The 18230-nt window shown below is 51.2% G+C and overlaps 1 protein-coding gene and 1 pseudogene across 5 annotated transcripts; one reads left to right on the forward strand and one right to left on the reverse strand.

Annotated features, from left to right (window-relative positions):
- Positions 1–2191: 2191 nt before the first annotated feature.
- On the forward strand, positions 2192–10262 carry Slc35c1 (solute carrier family 35 member C1). Of its 5 annotated transcripts, none has more exons than XM_004851968.4 (3): positions 2192–2541; positions 4031–4560; positions 8360–10262. In XM_004851968.4, exons 2-3 carry the CDS (start codon positions 4062–4064, stop codon positions 8917–8919), a joined length of 1059 nt encoding a protein of 352 aa, XP_004852025.1. In that variant the 5' UTR covers positions 2192–2541; positions 4031–4061; the 3' UTR covers positions 8920–10262. The 5 variants fall into 5 exon arrangements, with proteins under 5 accessions (XP_004852025.1, XP_004852026.1, XP_004852024.1 ...); XM_004851969.4 differs by having other exon boundaries at positions 2192–2520; XM_004851967.4 differs by lacking the exon at positions 2192–2541 and adding an exon at positions 3017–3148.
- Positions 10263–12912: 2650 nt separating this feature from the next.
- On the reverse strand, positions 12913–12976 carry LOC147829567 (U4 spliceosomal RNA; annotated as a pseudogene).
- Positions 12977–18230: the final 5254 nt, after the last annotated feature.

Consider the following 18230-nt stretch of genomic DNA (forward strand, 5'->3'; position numbering starts at 1 on the left):
ATAAATACATAAATAAATAAGAAGTTTAAATGTTATACCAGATCTAGGGCACCTCCCATTAGGTTTCCCATAATTCACCCTTCTTTTTTTATTTTTTTTGGTATTGGGGATCGAACTCAGGACCTTGCACTTTCAAAGCAGGCAGTAGCACCACTAAGCTAAATCCCAGGCCCTAACTCACTCTTATAATTAAATTATACATGAAGCTTTAGTCAGCTCCAAGCAAAGAAAGTTATTGTTGATAGAGAAAATTTAAACTATAGGTTAGTTATTAAGGTAGCTGAAGTAGAATAAGTAATAGGTTCCTTTAAGATTTACCTTTCCCGTAACTCTTATTGTTTTTGGGGGGTTTTTTTGGTACCAGGGATCAAACTCGGGTCCTTGCACTTGCGAGGCAGGTGACGGAACCACTGGGCTAAATCCCCGGCCCTCCTTAACTCTTATTGTTTAAGGTGATGGCTAACTGAAGCTTTGACCTGTAACCTAACTGTAGATAACATTTAACCTGGAGAAAAGCAAAGTAGAAATGTTTGGGTAGTTTACAATGTATGTGTTTTAGCTGCCATCTGTTTGTTATATGTCTGTGACTATAACCATTAACAGGAACTAGTTGTAAAAGAGAAATAGAAATTTTACTAAGACCACCAGGAATGAGGTAATGGCTAAAAGAAGATATAAAAGGAAATGTTAAAACAAAGGACGGGCAGACATTGATCAGACAAGTTTCTGGCAGTCCCCCTCGCTAGTGAGTAAAGGCTTTTTTTTTTACCCAACTTCTGTGTCTCTGTACATTTCTTTCCGTGATTCCAGAACATTGTAGGTCACTATGGCTGTCTGGCACACATGCATCCTAGTTTGGGACTTTGGAATTTTCCAGGGGTTTTTGTCTTTTTCCTCTCTCCCCCCACATAGCAGACCTTAGTGAAGGGGATATAGTCCCATTGCCCCAATTATACTATCATACGGGAAGGCAATTGTTTGGGGCTCAACTTCTCCACTAAGCCCCAAGAGACCAGACCAAACCAAAATGGAGTTGTCAGCTGCTAAACAGGAACTTCAAGGAGCTCCTGGGGGAAGAAGCTGCCTTTTTATTTTTTTTAATGTGATTTCCTTTATTTAAAACCAATCCCTTATCTTTCAGAATTGTCAGTAGTCAAGTTAAAAGAATGTAAGAAATTTCTTTCTCCTGTCTCATTACCCATATTTAAAACTTGAAAACAATTTCTAATGTGACCATCAATTTTGTCATTGAGAATCATTTGAATTTCTATTTGACTCATTTCCACAAATTACAAAGTATATCAGATTACAAAGATTTGCCCTCCAATAAATACTCACAGGTATCATAAGACTACTTTTAAAGTTACAAAAGAGACGAAAAGTTTGACATAAGCATCATCTCTCTAAAGAAAGAAATACATAATATAAAATGTGTCATCTCTATCTCTTATTATTAAGAAGTCACAGCACTTAATAGCTATCACATGTTTTCATTTTTAAAATACTTATTTTAAGGAAATGCCAAGGCAAAAGAAGCTGCCTTTTTTTTTTTTTTTTTTTTTGGTATCAGGGATCGAACTTGGGTCCTTTCACTTGCGCAGCAGGCAACAAAACCACTGAGCTAAATCCCTGGCCCCAAAGCTGCCTTTTTAACTGACTGCCAACATCCCTTCAATGTTGTTTTTCTAGTTCAGATAAGGCCCTCCAGAGAAAACCACAAAAACCGGGTTCAGCCCAGCCAAAACATGACAGGCCCCCTTCTAGGTGACCTAGTGCAGACACTACTCATTACAATCTCATTATAATGCTAAATTCTCCACCTTCTTATGGTCTGAAACCTATGAACGAGCCTGACCTGGAACTGGGCATGGGCGGGAGACGCCCACAAAACTGAGTCCCTGCCTTGGTGTCATCCTGTGCTGTCCTTAACCTGCTGTAAGTAACTTATCGCTCTTTCATCTCCTGGCTGTGCTCTTTGGCTTTGCTAAATGCCACATAATCAAACAGAAGTGTTAAGGAAGCAGATAGATGCCAAAACAGATCCGGTTTTCTTGAAAACAGGAGATTCTGGTTTACCTGTCCAAATAACAGTAAGGTCCCTCTCCTTTAACTCTCACCCTAAAAAAAAAAAAAAAGGTAACTAAAGTAACCTATGTCAACCAATCCATTTTTTCCCTATTGTTCCATTTCCTTGTTCCTGCTTTACAAAACCGGCTGTTCCGCCCTTCCCGGGTGCGGGGGCTCCCGTTCTATTTTGTAGAATGGAAGCAGCCCCATTCCAGGAATCGCTCACAAAAGCCAACTAGATCTATAACTCCTTGTGCTGTCGGTTTGTACTGACAAACGCTACTAATTAAATGGTATTTGGATTATCAGACACACGTCAGTCCCGGCGTGCAAACACACAAGCTACACTTTTGAGCCACCAGGTGGAGACCCCCAAGTCTAGCCCATTCCCTGCGTCGGCAGTGAAGAGGACTGGCCCGCCCAACGTTGGAGCTACAGCGGAACCAGAGACGAGTAGGTCCTCCCGGCTGCCTAGTGAGTCAGGGACCCTCGGATGGCGACTTTCCCTAGGGCTGGTCCTGGGAGAGGGCGGGGAGCGGCCCAATCCGAAGGCTCAGCGCGGCACTTCTGGGAGCGCTGGCGGGGGTTGGCGGGCCTAGGATGCAGCCAGGTCCCAGGCAGTGCCAACGGCGGTAACGGAATCGAGGCGTCTGGGAGGGAGATGGGAGCGGGGATGGCTTTGAGGGGAGAGAAGACCCCGCCTGGCTGGCGCGGGGCCGGGGCCAGGAAGTCGCCCGGGGCCCGGCAGGTGCGGTGGGGTGGCGTCCAGGGAATGGGGAGAGATGAGTGCAGATTCGGGCATCGGCACCGCGCCCGGAGGGACGGCTTTTCCTGCAAGAGGAAGGGACCCCAGGAAAGGGGTGCTCCCCGAGCTCGGGTCCCAGCTTTCGCAGGTCTAGAACGCGGGGACGGGCGCGCCGAGCGGGATCTGGGGGCGGCGGCGTGGCCTCCGGCCTCTGGGAGCGCTGCCTGGGGCTCGGCTAGGCAGAGGCCCGTGGGCGGAGAAAATCTCTGGCGCTGAGCTGGGGACCGCGACTACGTCTGGAAGAGTGGCTCGGCCTGGTGGAGGAACGCGGGGCTGGTAAGGGGTCTCGAGGAGCAGGGGGGCGTAGAGGTGGTGCCAAAGTTCCAGGGCGCTCCTCGGATTCCGCGAGAAGATGGGACCGCGCCTAGCCTAGGAGGTGGGGACGGAGCCTCTGGAGCAGCCGGCTAGGGGGGGCGGGGAGGACGAAGGAGCCCCTCCTCGAAGCGGGCGAGGCTTGGGGCTGAAGGAGCCCCTCCTCGAAGCGGGCGAGGCTTGAGCGCCCCTCACTCGCAGCGGGCGGCCCAGCGCGCAGGGCGGGGGGCACTGGCGCGAAAGCGCAGACTCGAACCGGCCCGGTGCTCCCGGGCTGTGGCTTTAAGGCCGGCTTCGGGCGCGCGGGCCCTTTAAGGCGGGGTCGGGGGCGTGTCAGGAAATGAGCTGTGGCTCCGCCCCGCCCGGGAGGCGGCCTCGGAGGTCCGGAGGCTGCGGACCGAGTCCAAGTCCGGATGGTGGCCTCGCGCCCGGCCCGGCCCGCGCCCCTGGCCTCCGCCCGGAGCCCCTCTGACCACCCTGCGCCCCTTCCGTCTCCCGGCGGCTCCCCGCGCGCCGCCGCCCCGTCCTCGCCCCTTCCCCGCCCCACCCCAGTCTTCTCCCCTCCTTTCTCCCTGCCCCTCGTCCCTGCTAGGCCCCAGCCCCTGGTCCCCGCTGGGTCACCGCCGTAGGCCGCCTTGTCCTTCCCTCCTTCCGCTCTGCTCTCATGCGCGCCCTCGGGGAGGAAGCGGGCTGTGGAGCAGCCCTGCTGGGCTCACCCCAAAGCAGAACTTCATCCAACAGGAAGAGGGGCACTTAGGCCACCCCCTCTTGGGCTGCGCCTGCCCTGTCCCCCGGGGAGTACGTTCCGGCCGTGGGGTGACCCGGCTCCTCTGCTGCCATGAATAGGGCGCCCCTCAAGCGGTCCAGGATTCTGCACATGGCGCTGACCGGAGCCTCCGACCCCTCCGGAGAGGCCGAGGCGGGCAGCGGGGAGAAGCCCTTCCTGCTGCGGGCCGTGCAGATCGCGCTGGTGGTTTCTCTCTACTGGGTCACGTCCATCTCCATGGTGTTCCTCAACAAGTACCTGCTGGACAGCCCCTCCCTGCAGCTGGACACCCCCATCTTTGTCACCTTCTACCAGTGCCTGGTGACCGTGCTGCTGTGCAAGAGCCTCAGCGCCCTGGCCACCTGCTGCCCGGGCACCGTGGACTTCCCCGCCCTGCGCCTGGACCTCAAGGTGGCCCGCGGCGTTCTGCCGCTGTCCGTGGTCTTCATTGGCATGATCACCTTCAATAACCTCTGCCTCAAGTACGTCGGCGTGGCCTTCTACAACGTGGGCCGCTCGCTCACCACCGTCTTCAACGTGCTGCTCTCCTACCTGCTGCTCAAGCAGACCACTTCCTTCTATGCCCTGCTCACCTGCGGCGTCATCATCGGTGAGTGGTCACCGGGCTTCGGGGACCGGGTGGGACGGGGTGGGCCTGGAGGCTGAAACCCTAAGGAACAACCAACCCTTCCAGGCATCTTTGGACTTGTCTGTCCCATCTTCTTTGGTTCAACAGTCATTCAAAGAAAAGCCTGGGGCCCAGAGAGACCGAATAACCAGCAGGTTAGGAACTCAGCCAGGGCAAAAATAATAATAATAATAATTAATAATAGCAACAGCTACAGTATAAGATGCTGACGTTGATTATTTAAAACGAGCCAGGCACCCATAGCTAAGCAAGTTACCATGTTAATGTTACTAATCATAAGAACATGGGCTTGCCATCTACAATTTACAAAGTGAAAACCAAGGCCCTAGAGGTTGAGTAACTTGTCCAAGATCACACAGCTCATCACTAGCTGAGCTGGGATCTGAACTCAAGCCATCTCACTCTGTAGGTCGCTCACTTGACCACCGTTCTGTGTTGCTTCTCAAGAGTCCAAGTTGCCTGTCCAGCTAGTGCATCTTTCAGTGAATCCATCAGCGCTCTCTGGCCTTGCTGGCTCAGAGTAAAACCTGAGACCATGGCCTTAGCTGTTACCCCAGACTTACCCATCAGAAAATAAGAATTATTGAGGAGGACATTGTGGTAATATCTCACATAGAACATCTTTGTCCAGATAAACTGAGGCTCAGAGAGATTAAGTGACTCGCCCAGGGCCACACGGCTAAACCCAGATTGGCCAGACTCCAGGCCTGGACCTCTAACCACTGTGTTCTTATCCAGCCAGGGTTATTAGAGTTCCACTGTCCAATACACTGGCCATGTGCATATTTAGATTAATTACAGCTAAATGCAATTTTAAGGGCCCAGTTTCTCAGCTGCAGGTGTTATAACCTGATTCCGCCACCACGTTTCAGGTGCTCAGCACAGGTTACAGAACCTGTCCGTCGTTGCAGAAGAACACTTGGCAGCACACTGGGTTAGATCGCCAGGAGTGCTCCATTCCCTCCACCCTCCTGGCCCTGCCCCCAAGGAATGTGATCTCTATTTGCACCTGCTCAGACTTCCCAGTACCATGAAGTTTGTCTTACGTGTCCTACATATTCTCCCTGGTGTCTCAGAGTGCCAGGCTCAATGCTCAGTTGAGGGAAAAGGGCCCGTCCGGGACATCTGTCCTAGAAAACATTTCCCCTCTTCAGCAGCTGCTCCATCTAGGGCTGCTCAGTCTTAGGCCCAGAGGGGACTAGAGAGAAGGCCTGGGTAGAGTGGGAGGGGCTGCTGCTCCCCCCTCCCCTGGGAAGCTGCTCACCTCACTTCCTCTCTGCCCTCCCGGAGGCCAGCATTTCCACTTCAGTCCTGGTGGGAGAATTGCATGTGAGAATGTGAACCCACTAGGGATACTAAGCCCAAGCCCAAAAATACCCCACATACCTGATGGGGAGCTAGCTTCTGGGCCAGGCCTGGGAGGCAGTGGTCTGGGTTGCCCCAAGACCAGGCCCCTTCCGAGCAGTGTCCCCTTCCTTCCTCCTTGTGTGCTGTGTCCTGTGGTACTGTTCAGAGATCCCTCTGGCTGAGAGGCCCTCTAGGGTTTGGCACCTTGAGCCTGAGGTCCCTTCTGGACTCAGCTGGGTGCTGTGGCTAAAGTAGGGTGTGCAAGGGCTCTGGGAGGACAGAGGGAGGTGCTGCATGCTGAGTGCCCAGAGTACAGTAGATGCCTTACCTCCTTCTGAGACAGGGTCTCACTATGCTGCCCAGGCTGGCCTGAACTCCTGGGCTCAAGTGATCCTCCTGCCTCAGCCTCTGGAGCAGTTGATACTATAGGTACACACCACCACATCCAGCTTCTTGTCTCCTTTATTATTTCAACCACCTCCAGAACAACGCTCATTCATTCATTCATTCAGTCATTCACCAGCTGTTAATTGAGGGCTAAGCACTTGCCAGGCCCTGTGCCAGGCTTTGGGGATACAAGCTTTGAAAAGGATACAAGCTCCTACAGCCCTGGAGGGCATGCTGATGGGGTACAGCAGTGACAGGTACACCAGAGGAATAAAGGCTGTGACCAGAAGGTGCTGTGGGAACGCTGGAGGGACAGGCAATCTAGCCGCCCTTTCCAGAGTGAGTGCCATGTAGATGTGGAGGGTGAAGTGGGAAGAGGAGGTTCCAGGTGGAAGGAAGGACACGCGCACTTCTCCATGCTGGGCCGCAGCAAGCCTCACGGTCAGGCTGCCCGGTGGACTCCACACAGAGAGGCCACGTGAGCCCTGTCGAATGGGTCGAATTTTTCCTAAGGGAATGAGGAGCCACAACGAGGCTGTCCACCAGGCCTGAAGCTGAGAGGAAGAGCATTTGGCTGCAAGCTGTGGAGTAGATTGATTAGTGTGTGCATCAAGAAAGTAGCCCAGGGCCAGGGATTTAGCTCAGTGGTTTCGACGCCTGCCTAGCAAGCTCAAGGACCCGAGTTTGATCCCCAGTACCAAAAAAAAAGAAAAGAAAAAGAAAGTAGCCCAGAGAGCCGGTGATTTAGCTCAGTAGCTCCAGTGCCTGCCTCGAAAGCGCAAGGTCCCTAGTTTGATCCCCAGTACCAAAAAAAAGAAAGTAGCCCAGGGCTGAGGATTTAGATCAGTGGCACCCGCACCTGCCTTGCAAGTGCAAGGACCCAAGTTTGATCCCCAATACTGAAAAATTTTTTTAAAACAATAAAAGAAAGTAGCCCAGAACTTTACAGATGAAGTAAACTGGAGCTCAGAGAGGTTTAGTAATTTCTCCCAGGCCGCTCAGCTTATAAACTGCAGAGCTCAACTGGGGACCAAATCCCTCTGACACCAAGCTTTTCCCACTACCCCATATTGCTGGACCTATGGCTGGAGGTGTGATGGGTAAAATTCAGCTCCTGCCTTCTGGGATACCAGAACTATCACCACGGACAGGAGCCTTACAGACCAGGGCTGGCAAGGGGTTCCATGGGAAGCACAGGCAGTGAGAGTCCAGGAAGAGGTTACCAGGAAAGGATTCCCCGGGAGAGATCAGCTTTGATGCTGAAGAATGAGCAGAAACCTCCTGCAAAGGTGAACGGTGTTTCCTGTTGCAGATAGGAGCAAGGACACTGACCCCCAGGGTGAGAAGGAGGGAGATTATCAGGGGATGGTGGCACCTGGCTATAATCCCAGCACTGGGGGAGGCTGAGTCAGGAGGATCACAGTAAATTCAAGGCCAGCCTGAGCTATGTAGTGAATCCAAGCTCAGCTTGAACTATATAGCAAGACCCTGCCTAAAAAAAAAAAAAGCAGTGAAAGTAGAGGGTGCCTTGGGGGTTATCACAAGACAGAGAAAGGGTGGCAAAGGTACAGGGAGTCCGGTGTGCCAGGCAAGGCCAGAATGTAGACTTGCCAGCAGGCAGTGGAGAATCATGGGGCTCCTTGAGCAGGATGTGACCCAAGAGTAGGGTCCAAGGCCACAAGGGAGTCTAATTTAATGCTCCCTTGATGACATCTATGGGAGAAGCCAAGGCTTAGAGACCCTGTCACTTGCCCAAGGTGACTTTCACCGATGTCACTCATCCTGCAGAACAGTCACCTCCCAGGCGCCCCAGGCCAGCACAGCAGCCTGTGCTATTTTCTGGCATTCATTACAGTGAGTACAATTGTAATCAGACTAGTCTCGGGAAGTGGTTTGACGGGATGTCTTCCCTCTGCTGGAATACAGGCTGGACAGGATGTGGGTGGGCAGTGCACTGGCTGTGAACTCTGGTGTCATGATCTGTCCCTCTCCCTCCCTGTCCCTGTCTCCCTTCTCCCTGCTGCAGGTGGCTTCTGGCTGGGTGTGGACCAGGAGGGGGCCGAGGGGACTCTGTCTCTGATGGGCACCATCTTTGGGGTGCTGGCCAGCCTGTGTGTGTCGCTCAACGCCATCTATACCAAGAAAGTGCTCCCGGCCGTGGACGGCAGCATCTGGCGCCTGACCTTCTACAACAACATCAACGCCTGCATCCTCTTCCTGCCGCTGCTCCTGCTGCTCGGGGAGCTCCGGACCCTCTGGGACTTTGCCCAGCTGGGCAGTGCCGATTTCTGGGGGATGATGACGCTGGGTGGCCTGTTCGGCTTCGCCATCGGCTATGTGGCAGGACTGCAGATCAAATTCACCAGCCCGCTGACCCACAACGTGTCGGGCACGGCTAAGGCCTGTGCCCAGACGGTGCTGGCCGTCCTGTACTACGAGGAGACCAAGAGCTTCCTGTGGTGGACGAGCAACTTCATGGTGCTGGGTGGCTCCTCTGCCTACACCTGGGTCCGGGGCTGGGAGATGAAGAAGCTTCAGGAGGACCCCAGCCCCAAAGAGGACGAGAAGAGCACCGTGGGGGTGTGAGCTCCCTCGGGACTGGGGAGGCCCCAGGTGGCGCTGTCCCTGTGGCCAGAGGGTGGCGTGGCAGTCGGCATTGTTTTCAGACCTGATGGGGAACGGGTGTTTGAAAGGAATGTTAGGGGGCTGCCAAACCTGTCTGTATCCCGGCCTCTTTCTGGAATACTCCACTGGGCAGAGCACCCCTCTGGCCCCTCCCAGGGCCTCTCTACCTCCACTTCACCTCCGGGGTTGGGCCAGCCTTCACTTATACTCAGGGGACACGGGGTGTGACCCCATCGCAGCCGGCCTAAGGGGCCTGGGCAGGCAGCGCAGCTTTGGTCCCAGCCTGCTTTTGGGGGGAAGTGTGGTCGACTGGAGGAGGAGACAGACCAGTGTCCCCTCTTCTCTCCCTGACACAGTAGGGCCGTGGAAGAGGATTAGAGTCCCTTGCGCCCATGACTGACCCCGGACCCACGGTGGCGGCTGGGAATGGAGTAGATGAAAGCACCCATCCTCCGTATCCCATGTTTGCAGTTTCAGAACATGGAGGAACCACACATCTTACAGGTTGAGCAGGGTCATAAACCCCGCCCTCCATTCCTGACCCTGTGATCCTGACCCTGTGACTCTGCCGCCCGCTCCGGTCTCCCAGGTCCTGACACAGCTGCCCAGCTCAGGTACCACTCACTGAAAGTGCAGCCGGGGAGCCAGTTCTCCCCACTCTGCCTCCCCGAGAGCCTCCATCCTGGGTGCTCAGCCTCCCACTCCTGATTCTGAGCCTCTTCCGTGATGAAGTGATAAACACATTTCCCTTCCTCCCTGAAGTTGGAGCTGAAAGAAACTGCTTATCCCAAGCCTTAGTCCCTCACACATGGGGCTGATTGGACCAGAAGCTGGGTTCTCACAGCCCTGGAGGCTGCAAGTCCAAGCTCAAGGCCCAGCCGACTCAGTGTCCCTGGCACCTGGCGGGGTCTTCTCTGAGTCCGCAGTGGTAGAAGCACAAACCCTACCCTCAGGCTTTTTCTAGAAGACCAGGAACCTATTCATGAGGCTCCACCTCTGCCAGCACCTTCTCAAGGGTGAGGACTCCAAAGTGAATTTTGGGGTGACACATTCAGGCCACAGCACCTGTTTGTCAGCCTCTGCCCCTCACCGTGGCTTTCACTCAGCCGTCCCTTCTGTTGGATGTTTTGTACCTCCCATCTTGGGGTGGTTTCTGATGTTTTTCATCCCAGTAGTAAACGCTGGGCAGAGTGGATCTTTCCCAGCCCCTCCTTCCTGCCCCCACAACCCAAGGTGGTTTCGGTGAAGTCACTGGGGCCTGATTCCCTGAGCTGTGTCTGATTTAATAAAAAGCCGGAGGAAGACCCTGTGTGTGTGGACTGAGTGAGGGGTCGCAGGGATGGGAAGGGACTTTGGGGAGAAGCTGGGGGTCTGTGCAGGGTGGGAACACTGGGCCTTACCCTCTCCGGGCCGGACTGTGAACTGGCAGCCTGCCCGGGAGCTGGGATCTCTTAGGACACCGGCTCCATCAAATCCAGGCCTGCTTCCGGGAGCTGAGCGGCCCCTTCCTGTCTTCCTGGGGTGCTTCCTGAGGACACTGCTGAGTGCTGAACCTCGTTGTTCCTCACAGCCTCCCACACCTCGTGAGGTGGGGCTGCGACTGGTCATCCGTTTTACAGAAGATGACACTGAAGTGCACAGGGAACCACGGGAAAGAAGGGAGGCGACTGAACTCAGAGGTCTCAACTTTCCACGGTGCCCTTCATGGGACCCAGTGTTCTTTTGAGCACCTGTGTGCCAGGCGCTGTGGCAGGCTGTATTACTATAAAGCCCCATCTATGGGATCTTGGAATCCAGGCTGACCTTGGGACTTGCTCTGACCAATAGAATGCAGAAGAAATACCATTCAGAACCTCCAGTTCTCCCATGAGCCATCTGGAGAGCATGACACAGCCACAGGAAGCAGCCACGAGGAAGAGAATCATGACATGTGACCATCCAGATAAAGGCAGCCACATGAGTGTCCCCAGGTAAGGCCACCAGCAGAACTATCCCACCAACCTACAGAATCTGGAGAAATTGTAACTTGTTCCAAGTCTCTAAACTTGGGGGAAACATGTTCAAAAAATGTTTGTCATCAAAGTTGTCCAAGCCTCTTATTTTGCAGCTGAGAAGGCAAAGCCCCAGAAAGGTTAAAGGAGGTCACAGGGCAAATTAGTGGCTGAGCCTACAGCAGAACATGTGCCTCCTGATCCTAATCCAAGATGCTTTCTGCTTGTTCAAGGTCATGCAGCTGATTGGCTGTTAAGTAATTTTTTTAATTAAGCAAGCACAAACTTTACCAGCTGTTAGGCAGTATTGGAAGTGCTTTACAAATAATATTTTATTTAATGCTTATAACAAGCTTATGTGATATGAGTACTTTGCCATGTCTCAGCTCACAGATGAGAAACTGAGGCACAGAAATGTTGAATAATTTGTCCAAATCACACAGCTAGTAAGTGGCAGAACTAGGAGTCAAATCCAGTTAGTCTGGTTCTCAACCATAAAACCACGCTGCTTCTCTAGGAAAGAAATTTATTACTTTTGGGTTATCATAACAATCCCACAATGTAAGGAAAGGTGAGAGTTTCTAGGGATGAAAGAGCTGGGCGTGGGGACGCACACCTGTAATCTCACCACCACTTGGGAGGCTGAGGCAGGAGGATTGCTGTGAGTTCAAGGCCAGCCTGAACTATATAGCGCAACCCTGTCTCAAAAAAAATCCTAAGGTTGAAGTCAAAAGATCCAGCCCAGGGCCAGGGATTTAGCTCAGTGGTGCTGCGCCTGCCTCTGCTGCCTGTCTCGCAAGCGCAAGGTCCCGAGCTCAATCCCCGGCACACAAAAAAAAAGATCCAGCCCAAAGCATGCACTGCTGTGTGGGCTTAGCCAAATCAATAACCTCTTAAGGAGTCAACAAACATGAAACCTAGAAAATTGTGTCCCCAAAAACCCCATGTCTTGACCTGTGAATTAATGACAAAATAGTATTCAGCTGCCTGATTTGTTTCCCACAATACTACACAGGTAGAGAAGCTGCCTGCAATGGCTTGAATGTGTCCGCCAAAATTCACGCATGGCAGATTTCATTCCCCATGCACTAGTGCTAGGAAGAGGGGCCTACTGGGAACTGTTTCAGCCAAGAGGGTCCCACACTCATTAGAAGGGATAAGGTCATTATCGTAGGAGTTTGTCCATTATTTTTGCAAATAGATATTTGTGTGTGTGTGTGGTACTGAGGATTGAACCCATGGCGCCTTCACACTGAGCTATATCCTAGCCCTTTCTACATTTTTTTTTAGATTAAAATTATTTTATTTTAGGGTCTCGGTCACTAAGATACCCAGACTGGGCTCAGATTTACTATCCTCCTGGCCCAGCCTCCCAGAGTGCCGAGGTGACAGGCTGTGGGAGCAGATTTCTTACAAAAGCAGATATGGGCCCCCTTGGGCTCTCTCCCTTGCCTCTGTCTGTCTCTTGGGCTGATGCAGTGAGAAGGCCCTCCCACAGGCTGGCCCCTTGGCCTTGAACGCCCAGCCCTGAGAACTGTGAGAAAGAAGCCTCTGCCCTGTATTAATCGCCCAGCCTCGGTTATTCTGCTACAGCAACACCAACAGAGAAGGCTGCTGCCCTCCCTGGTGCAGCCCTCACCCCACAGTGCACCTTGGCTTCCGTGAAGGGGCTAAATTTAGGACCTGAAAGCTAACTGGGACCTGAAATAGGGACACAGAGTGTGCTGTGTGGAAGCAGCCAGCCCAAGTGCGCGGCAAGCTTAGGAGGCTGTGCGCAGGTGTGGGCCGAGCGGGGAAGGAGGGGCACAGTGGAGGCCATGGCAAGCTGTCCCTGACCACCAGTCTGAGCCTCACAGAGCCAAGGTCACAGTGTGATGGGGCAGAACCGGGACCACAGTCACCCAGAACCTCCTCCCAGGCCAGTCCCTTTCCACTGAGCATAGCAACAATAATAATTTACTAATAATTAGCAATAATCGCGCCTCGGATAAACCTCATTGGCTATGATACTGCCACTGCACAAAGCTGAATAATTTACTAATAATTAATAATTACTGGCTGGGTGTGGTAGCACTCACCTATAATCCCAGCTGTCCGGGGCTGAGGCAGGTGGATTTCCATGAGTTCAAGGCCAGCTTGAGCTACATAGTGAGTTCAAAGACTACACAGCAAGACCCTATCTCAAAAAAATGAAGAAGAATAATAAAAATAATTACTATCATTAGCAGTGGGACACTTTGTTGAGTACTCACCACGAGCCAGGTGCAACTGTCAGCACTTGCCAAAAAGATTCTCATCCAAAACAGGAAACCACAGCACAATGACACTAGCACACAGAATGGGTTCCCTCCCCGCACCCTGAGACCCTGAATACACAAACAGGTAATGGGCAGGCCAACAGGTACAACAGATCCGTGACACACAACCTTTGCGACCTGCAGGCCTGCAGCAGTGGCCTTCGGCATTGGCCCAGAACAGCTAGAATTTGGGCAGTGACTAAGTTCCTGTCCCCCACCCACTGTCACCACTTCCAAGCCCCCCATGATAGCACCCCAAAGCCTGCCTGCTCCTTTACCGGCTCAGAATCTCTATAAGTGACAGTGGCCAAATATCTTTATAAGGGCTTTGAGTAGTCGGTCTTTGTGGGTTCCCATTTAGGTGGCAAATAAAAGCCAGAGAGCCCAGCAAAAGGGCCAGAATTCCAAATCTCCAAAACCCTGCTGGGCCTGGCCCAGTCTACACCTCTGGCTATCAATTTCAGCCTCAGCCCTTAGAGCCAGCTGACCCTCAGTTGGAATCTGCAAGTCAGATTTCTACCAGGATAGCAAATAATCAGCTTACAAAGGGAAAAGGTATATTTTGGCTCACAGTTTTGGAGATTTTAGTCCATGATCTGTTGACTCCATTGTTTTGGGGCTTGTGGCCAGGCAGCACATTATGACAGGCAAAAAACCCCTCAGACCCAGGGAGCAAAAGGGAGCAGGAGCTGGGATCCCACAGTCCCCTTCAGGGCCACACCCTCCATGACCTAAAGGCTTCCCGCTAGGCCCCACCCCCTTAAAGGTTCCACCATTCCTAATAGCGGCTCCTACACACGGGCCTCTGGGAGACCTTTAAGAGTCATGCCATAGCAGAATCTCAGCTCTGTTGGCTGGGTAACTTTGCAGGAGCAAAATCACACTGCTTTGGCCTCAGTTTTCCAGCCACTTCCTAGCTGTGTGACCACCACAGGAAGTGACTTGACACCTCTCACCCTGGTTGGCTAGTCTCTAATAAAACTTTATTTACAAAACAGGTGGCAATAGACAAACCTTGACAAACATTATGCTGAGTGAAGACAGCAGGTAAAGAACAGGCCACAAGTATATAAGTCCACCCATAAGAAATGTCCAGAACTGGCAAATCTCTAGAGACAGAAAAGACAAGTGGTCACTAGGATTACGGGTGGAAGATGAAGGAAGAGCCTCTATAATTAGATTGTGGGGGTGGTTATGAAACTTTAGGATTATAATAAAAAGCACTGAATAAAATAGGTACATTTTGGGGCATAAAAGTTCTCTCAAGAGTTGGCACAGTGCCACACACCTATAATCCCAGCACTCAGAAGGCTGAGGCAGGAGGGTTGGCACAAATTCAAGGCCAGCCTGGGCTACATAGGAAGTTCAAGTTCAGCCTGAACTATATAGCAAGATACTGTCTCAACCTGCCCCCAGAAAGAATAATAATAATAATAATAAAGTATGTCTTAATAAAGATGTTTAAAAAGAAAGGTACACCAATGCTCCCAGCAGCACTGTTCACAACAGCCAAAAAGTGGAACCACTTTTTGGTCAACAGATGAACAGATAAACAAAATGTGGTCTACACATGCAACAGAACACGGTCCTGCATCACTAAATGATGGGACACATTGTGAGAAACGCACGGAGAGGTGATCTCATCACTGTACAAACATCAGAGTGTGTGTAGCTCAACTCTGGATGGCGTGGGTCGCTCATTCGACGTGGCCTCTTAATGTTGTCAGGGGGAACAGGAGATGGAGGGAGGGTAGGGAAAGGGACGTAAAAAGAATGACGATGTGTTATGCACAGCCCCCAACCCCCACGATGTATGTAATCAATACGTACCACAAACCTGCACCAATAAACATTTTTTTAAAAGGATTTGACAAACATGAGATGCTTGGGCTGCTGCCAGTCACAGGCCCACTGTCCCATGCAAACGTGTCTTCTTAGTAAGGAGGAATGCACTCTAAAATAACGATAAAAGCTATAGCAAGTTAGCAAACTAGCAACATGGCCATTTATGGTCATCATCAAGCACTGTGCACTATAGATAATTGTGCTGTCATTTCACAAGACTTCTGCTGTGGCAGCTTTGTTTATACAGCCATCGCCACAAACACATAAGTGCCACCTGGTTATAAGAGTTTTGTCAGCAGGTGACGGGAATTTCTCAGCTCTGTTAAAGCTTCCAGGACCACCATGGCCTTACATGCAGTCTGGCGTGGACCTTGTGTGGCACAGGACAGTAGAATTCAGCCGTAGAATAATCAACACGTGTGGACACTTCTGCGAGTGAGGTTCCTGGCACAGGTGAATTCCCAGAGACACAAAACAGAGTGGGGGTCACTAAGGGAGGCCTTGGGACATAGACTTTCTGCGTGGGATGATGAAGACACGCTGGAAATGGGTAACGCAACGCTGTGAAATATATACTGCCTCCCAGTTCACACTTTAAAGGTTCAAAGGGGGCTGGGTGTGGAGCTCAGTGGTGAAGTCCTTGCCTAACGTTCATGAGGCCCTATATTTTCCCTTATAACACACACACAAAAAAAATTTTAAATGCTCAATTTTATGGTATGTAAGTTTTACCGTGATTTTAAAAAACTAGAAAAAGAAAGGAAAGAACATGAAATGGGGTGGAGGACAACACTAGAGAGGCTGGTGTGCAGGAAGCAAGAAAAGTATGTCGAGGGGAAAACAAGGCCTTGTGGATGGAGAGAAACGGGCAGATTCCAGGAAGACCCAGGCCAGGGGCCAGGGCGGGCGTACTGCACAGAGCCCCAGAGGAGGGACTGGTAGGAGAGGACAGAAACTGCTGTGTACACAGGCTCTGTATGCAGAGGGGTGTGTGTTGGATGGAAAGGTGTGGGTATGTCAGACTCCACTGTGAAACATGAGGGCGACTTAAGATGTGTTCTTCTGACGAGCCCTTCGGGGCACTTCCCAAACTGTCTAAAGTGAACCACCTTGTGGCATCTGGGGCTAGGGGCTGGATATGCTGCTGAACATCCTACAAAGCTCAGGATGCCCCGCCACCACCCCACACAACAAACAATTGTCTGGTCTAAAACACCGGAGCTGAGAAAACCATGTGCCTGGGCTAATTAATAATAATAATACAAGACACCTTGGGGCTGGGGATTTAGCTCAGTGGTTCTGCTGCCTGCCTCACAAGTGCAAGGACCCAAGTTCAATCCCCGGTACCAAAAAATAATGATAATAATAATAATAATAATAATACAAGACTCCTAATTGCCATTCACTGAGGGCCCTCTATATGCAGGGTGCTGGACAAGGTGCCTTACACAGTTTAGCAAACATAATTCCCCGTCCCTTCCCCATAAATGGCACAATCCCCAGAGGACTTGACAAAAAGAGACCACTGGCCACTGCCTGCCTCGGGTGAAAATCTCTGTGTGTCTTTAAGGACTCGGGTCCCACAGGTGCTTAACTGGTGATGAGGGAAGCAGTCTTAGAAGCCTCCTTAGGAAACTCCCAGATACCCCAACCCCCATTTTTCACAGGCACTGGGCGGCTGGGGTCGGCTCTGTGGAACCCAAGCACTGCACAGGACTCCAGTGGACAGGGACAAACGAAGGGGGCTCCGAGTTTGCCAGAGCCACCACCTTCTCTTCTTCAGCTTCTAAATGGAATTGCAACGCCCTTGGGAACAAAGAGATGAGTCACACAAGTGACATCCCAGAGGACACTGCGCAGGGCGCACATCTGTGCAAGCACTGCCCAGGTCACCAAGTAGATCATCGGCAGCACCCTGAATCTCCCCTAGGTGCCCCACACTATCCCGACCCCCCAATCAGTGGACCAATGGGCTGAGGCTAACGCCACAGGTCAGTTTGGATGTTGGTTCGTAACTCACCGACTTAAGGTATTTTTAACATTTAATGTTAGCAAAAAATATACCAAGTCTGGGCCAGCCTAGTGTTCTTTTGTTCTTTGATTTTTGGAAACAAGGAATAAGGAAGGTGGGGAATTTAGCTCAGTGGTTCCGCTGCCTGCCTCACAAGCACAAGGGCCCGAGTTCGATCCCAAGTACTGAAAAAAAATTTTTTTTAAACCAAGTAGGTGTTTGGCATCCTCATCACAACCACTGTTCAGAGGTGCTTCTAAGAACAAGATGTAGAGCTCTGAGGCCTTCAGCTCTTTGTTTAGCTTCTTTAGCAGCCCACAGGCTTCTTTGATCTCTCTTCAGTTTCTGTATGTCCCTCAAAACCGCAAACGCACATACCCATCATAACATCTAACAGACTCGTTTATCTAAATCTTTGTGCACAGTGAACCAATGCTCATAATTCTAGTAAATGAAAAACCCTGTAAGAGCAATTTCAAAATTTGATGGAAACAATGTTCCTAGATTTAAAAATTCCCAGGTGGAGGGCTGGGGATTTAGCTCAGTGGCAATGTGCCTGCCTTGCAAACGCAAGGTCCTTAGTTCGATTCCTAGTACCACAAAAAAAAAAAAAAAAAAAAAAAATTCCAGGTGGAATGCCTGTCTTTTAAAAGCCATGTCCTGCTGGTGAGGTTTATTTTATTTATTTACAATGCCCTATAATTTTTCTAATAACAGCCTTATTGATTCATAATCCATATTCCACACGTTTCACCCATTTAGAGTGAACACTTCAGTGATTTCTAGCATAGTCACAGAGTTGGGGAACCATCATCACAATCAACTTTGGAATACTTTTTTTTTTTGGTACTGGGGATCAAACTCAGGACCTTGCGCTTGTGAGGCAGGTGGCAGAACCACTGAGCTAAATCCCCGGCCCCGACTTTGGAATACTTTTATTTCTCCCTTTCTACCCCAACCCTCCCAGCCCTAGAAAACCACTTTTTGTCTCATGGATTTGCCTATTCTAGATATTTTCTTTTTTTGTTGATTGGTTTTGGTTTTGGTTTTTTGAGACAGGTCTCACTGTGTAGTTCAGGCTGTCCTTGAACTCACTATGTAGTCCAGGCTGGTCTCCAGCTGGTGGTG

This window comes from Heterocephalus glaber, unplaced genomic scaffold (assembly GCF_053883595.1).
Source record: "Heterocephalus glaber isolate CG9 unplaced genomic scaffold, H.glaber_assembly_v1.0 deba00000594, whole genome shotgun sequence".
NCBI classification, from domain to species: Eukaryota; Metazoa; Chordata; class Mammalia; order Rodentia; family Bathyergidae; genus Heterocephalus; species Heterocephalus glaber.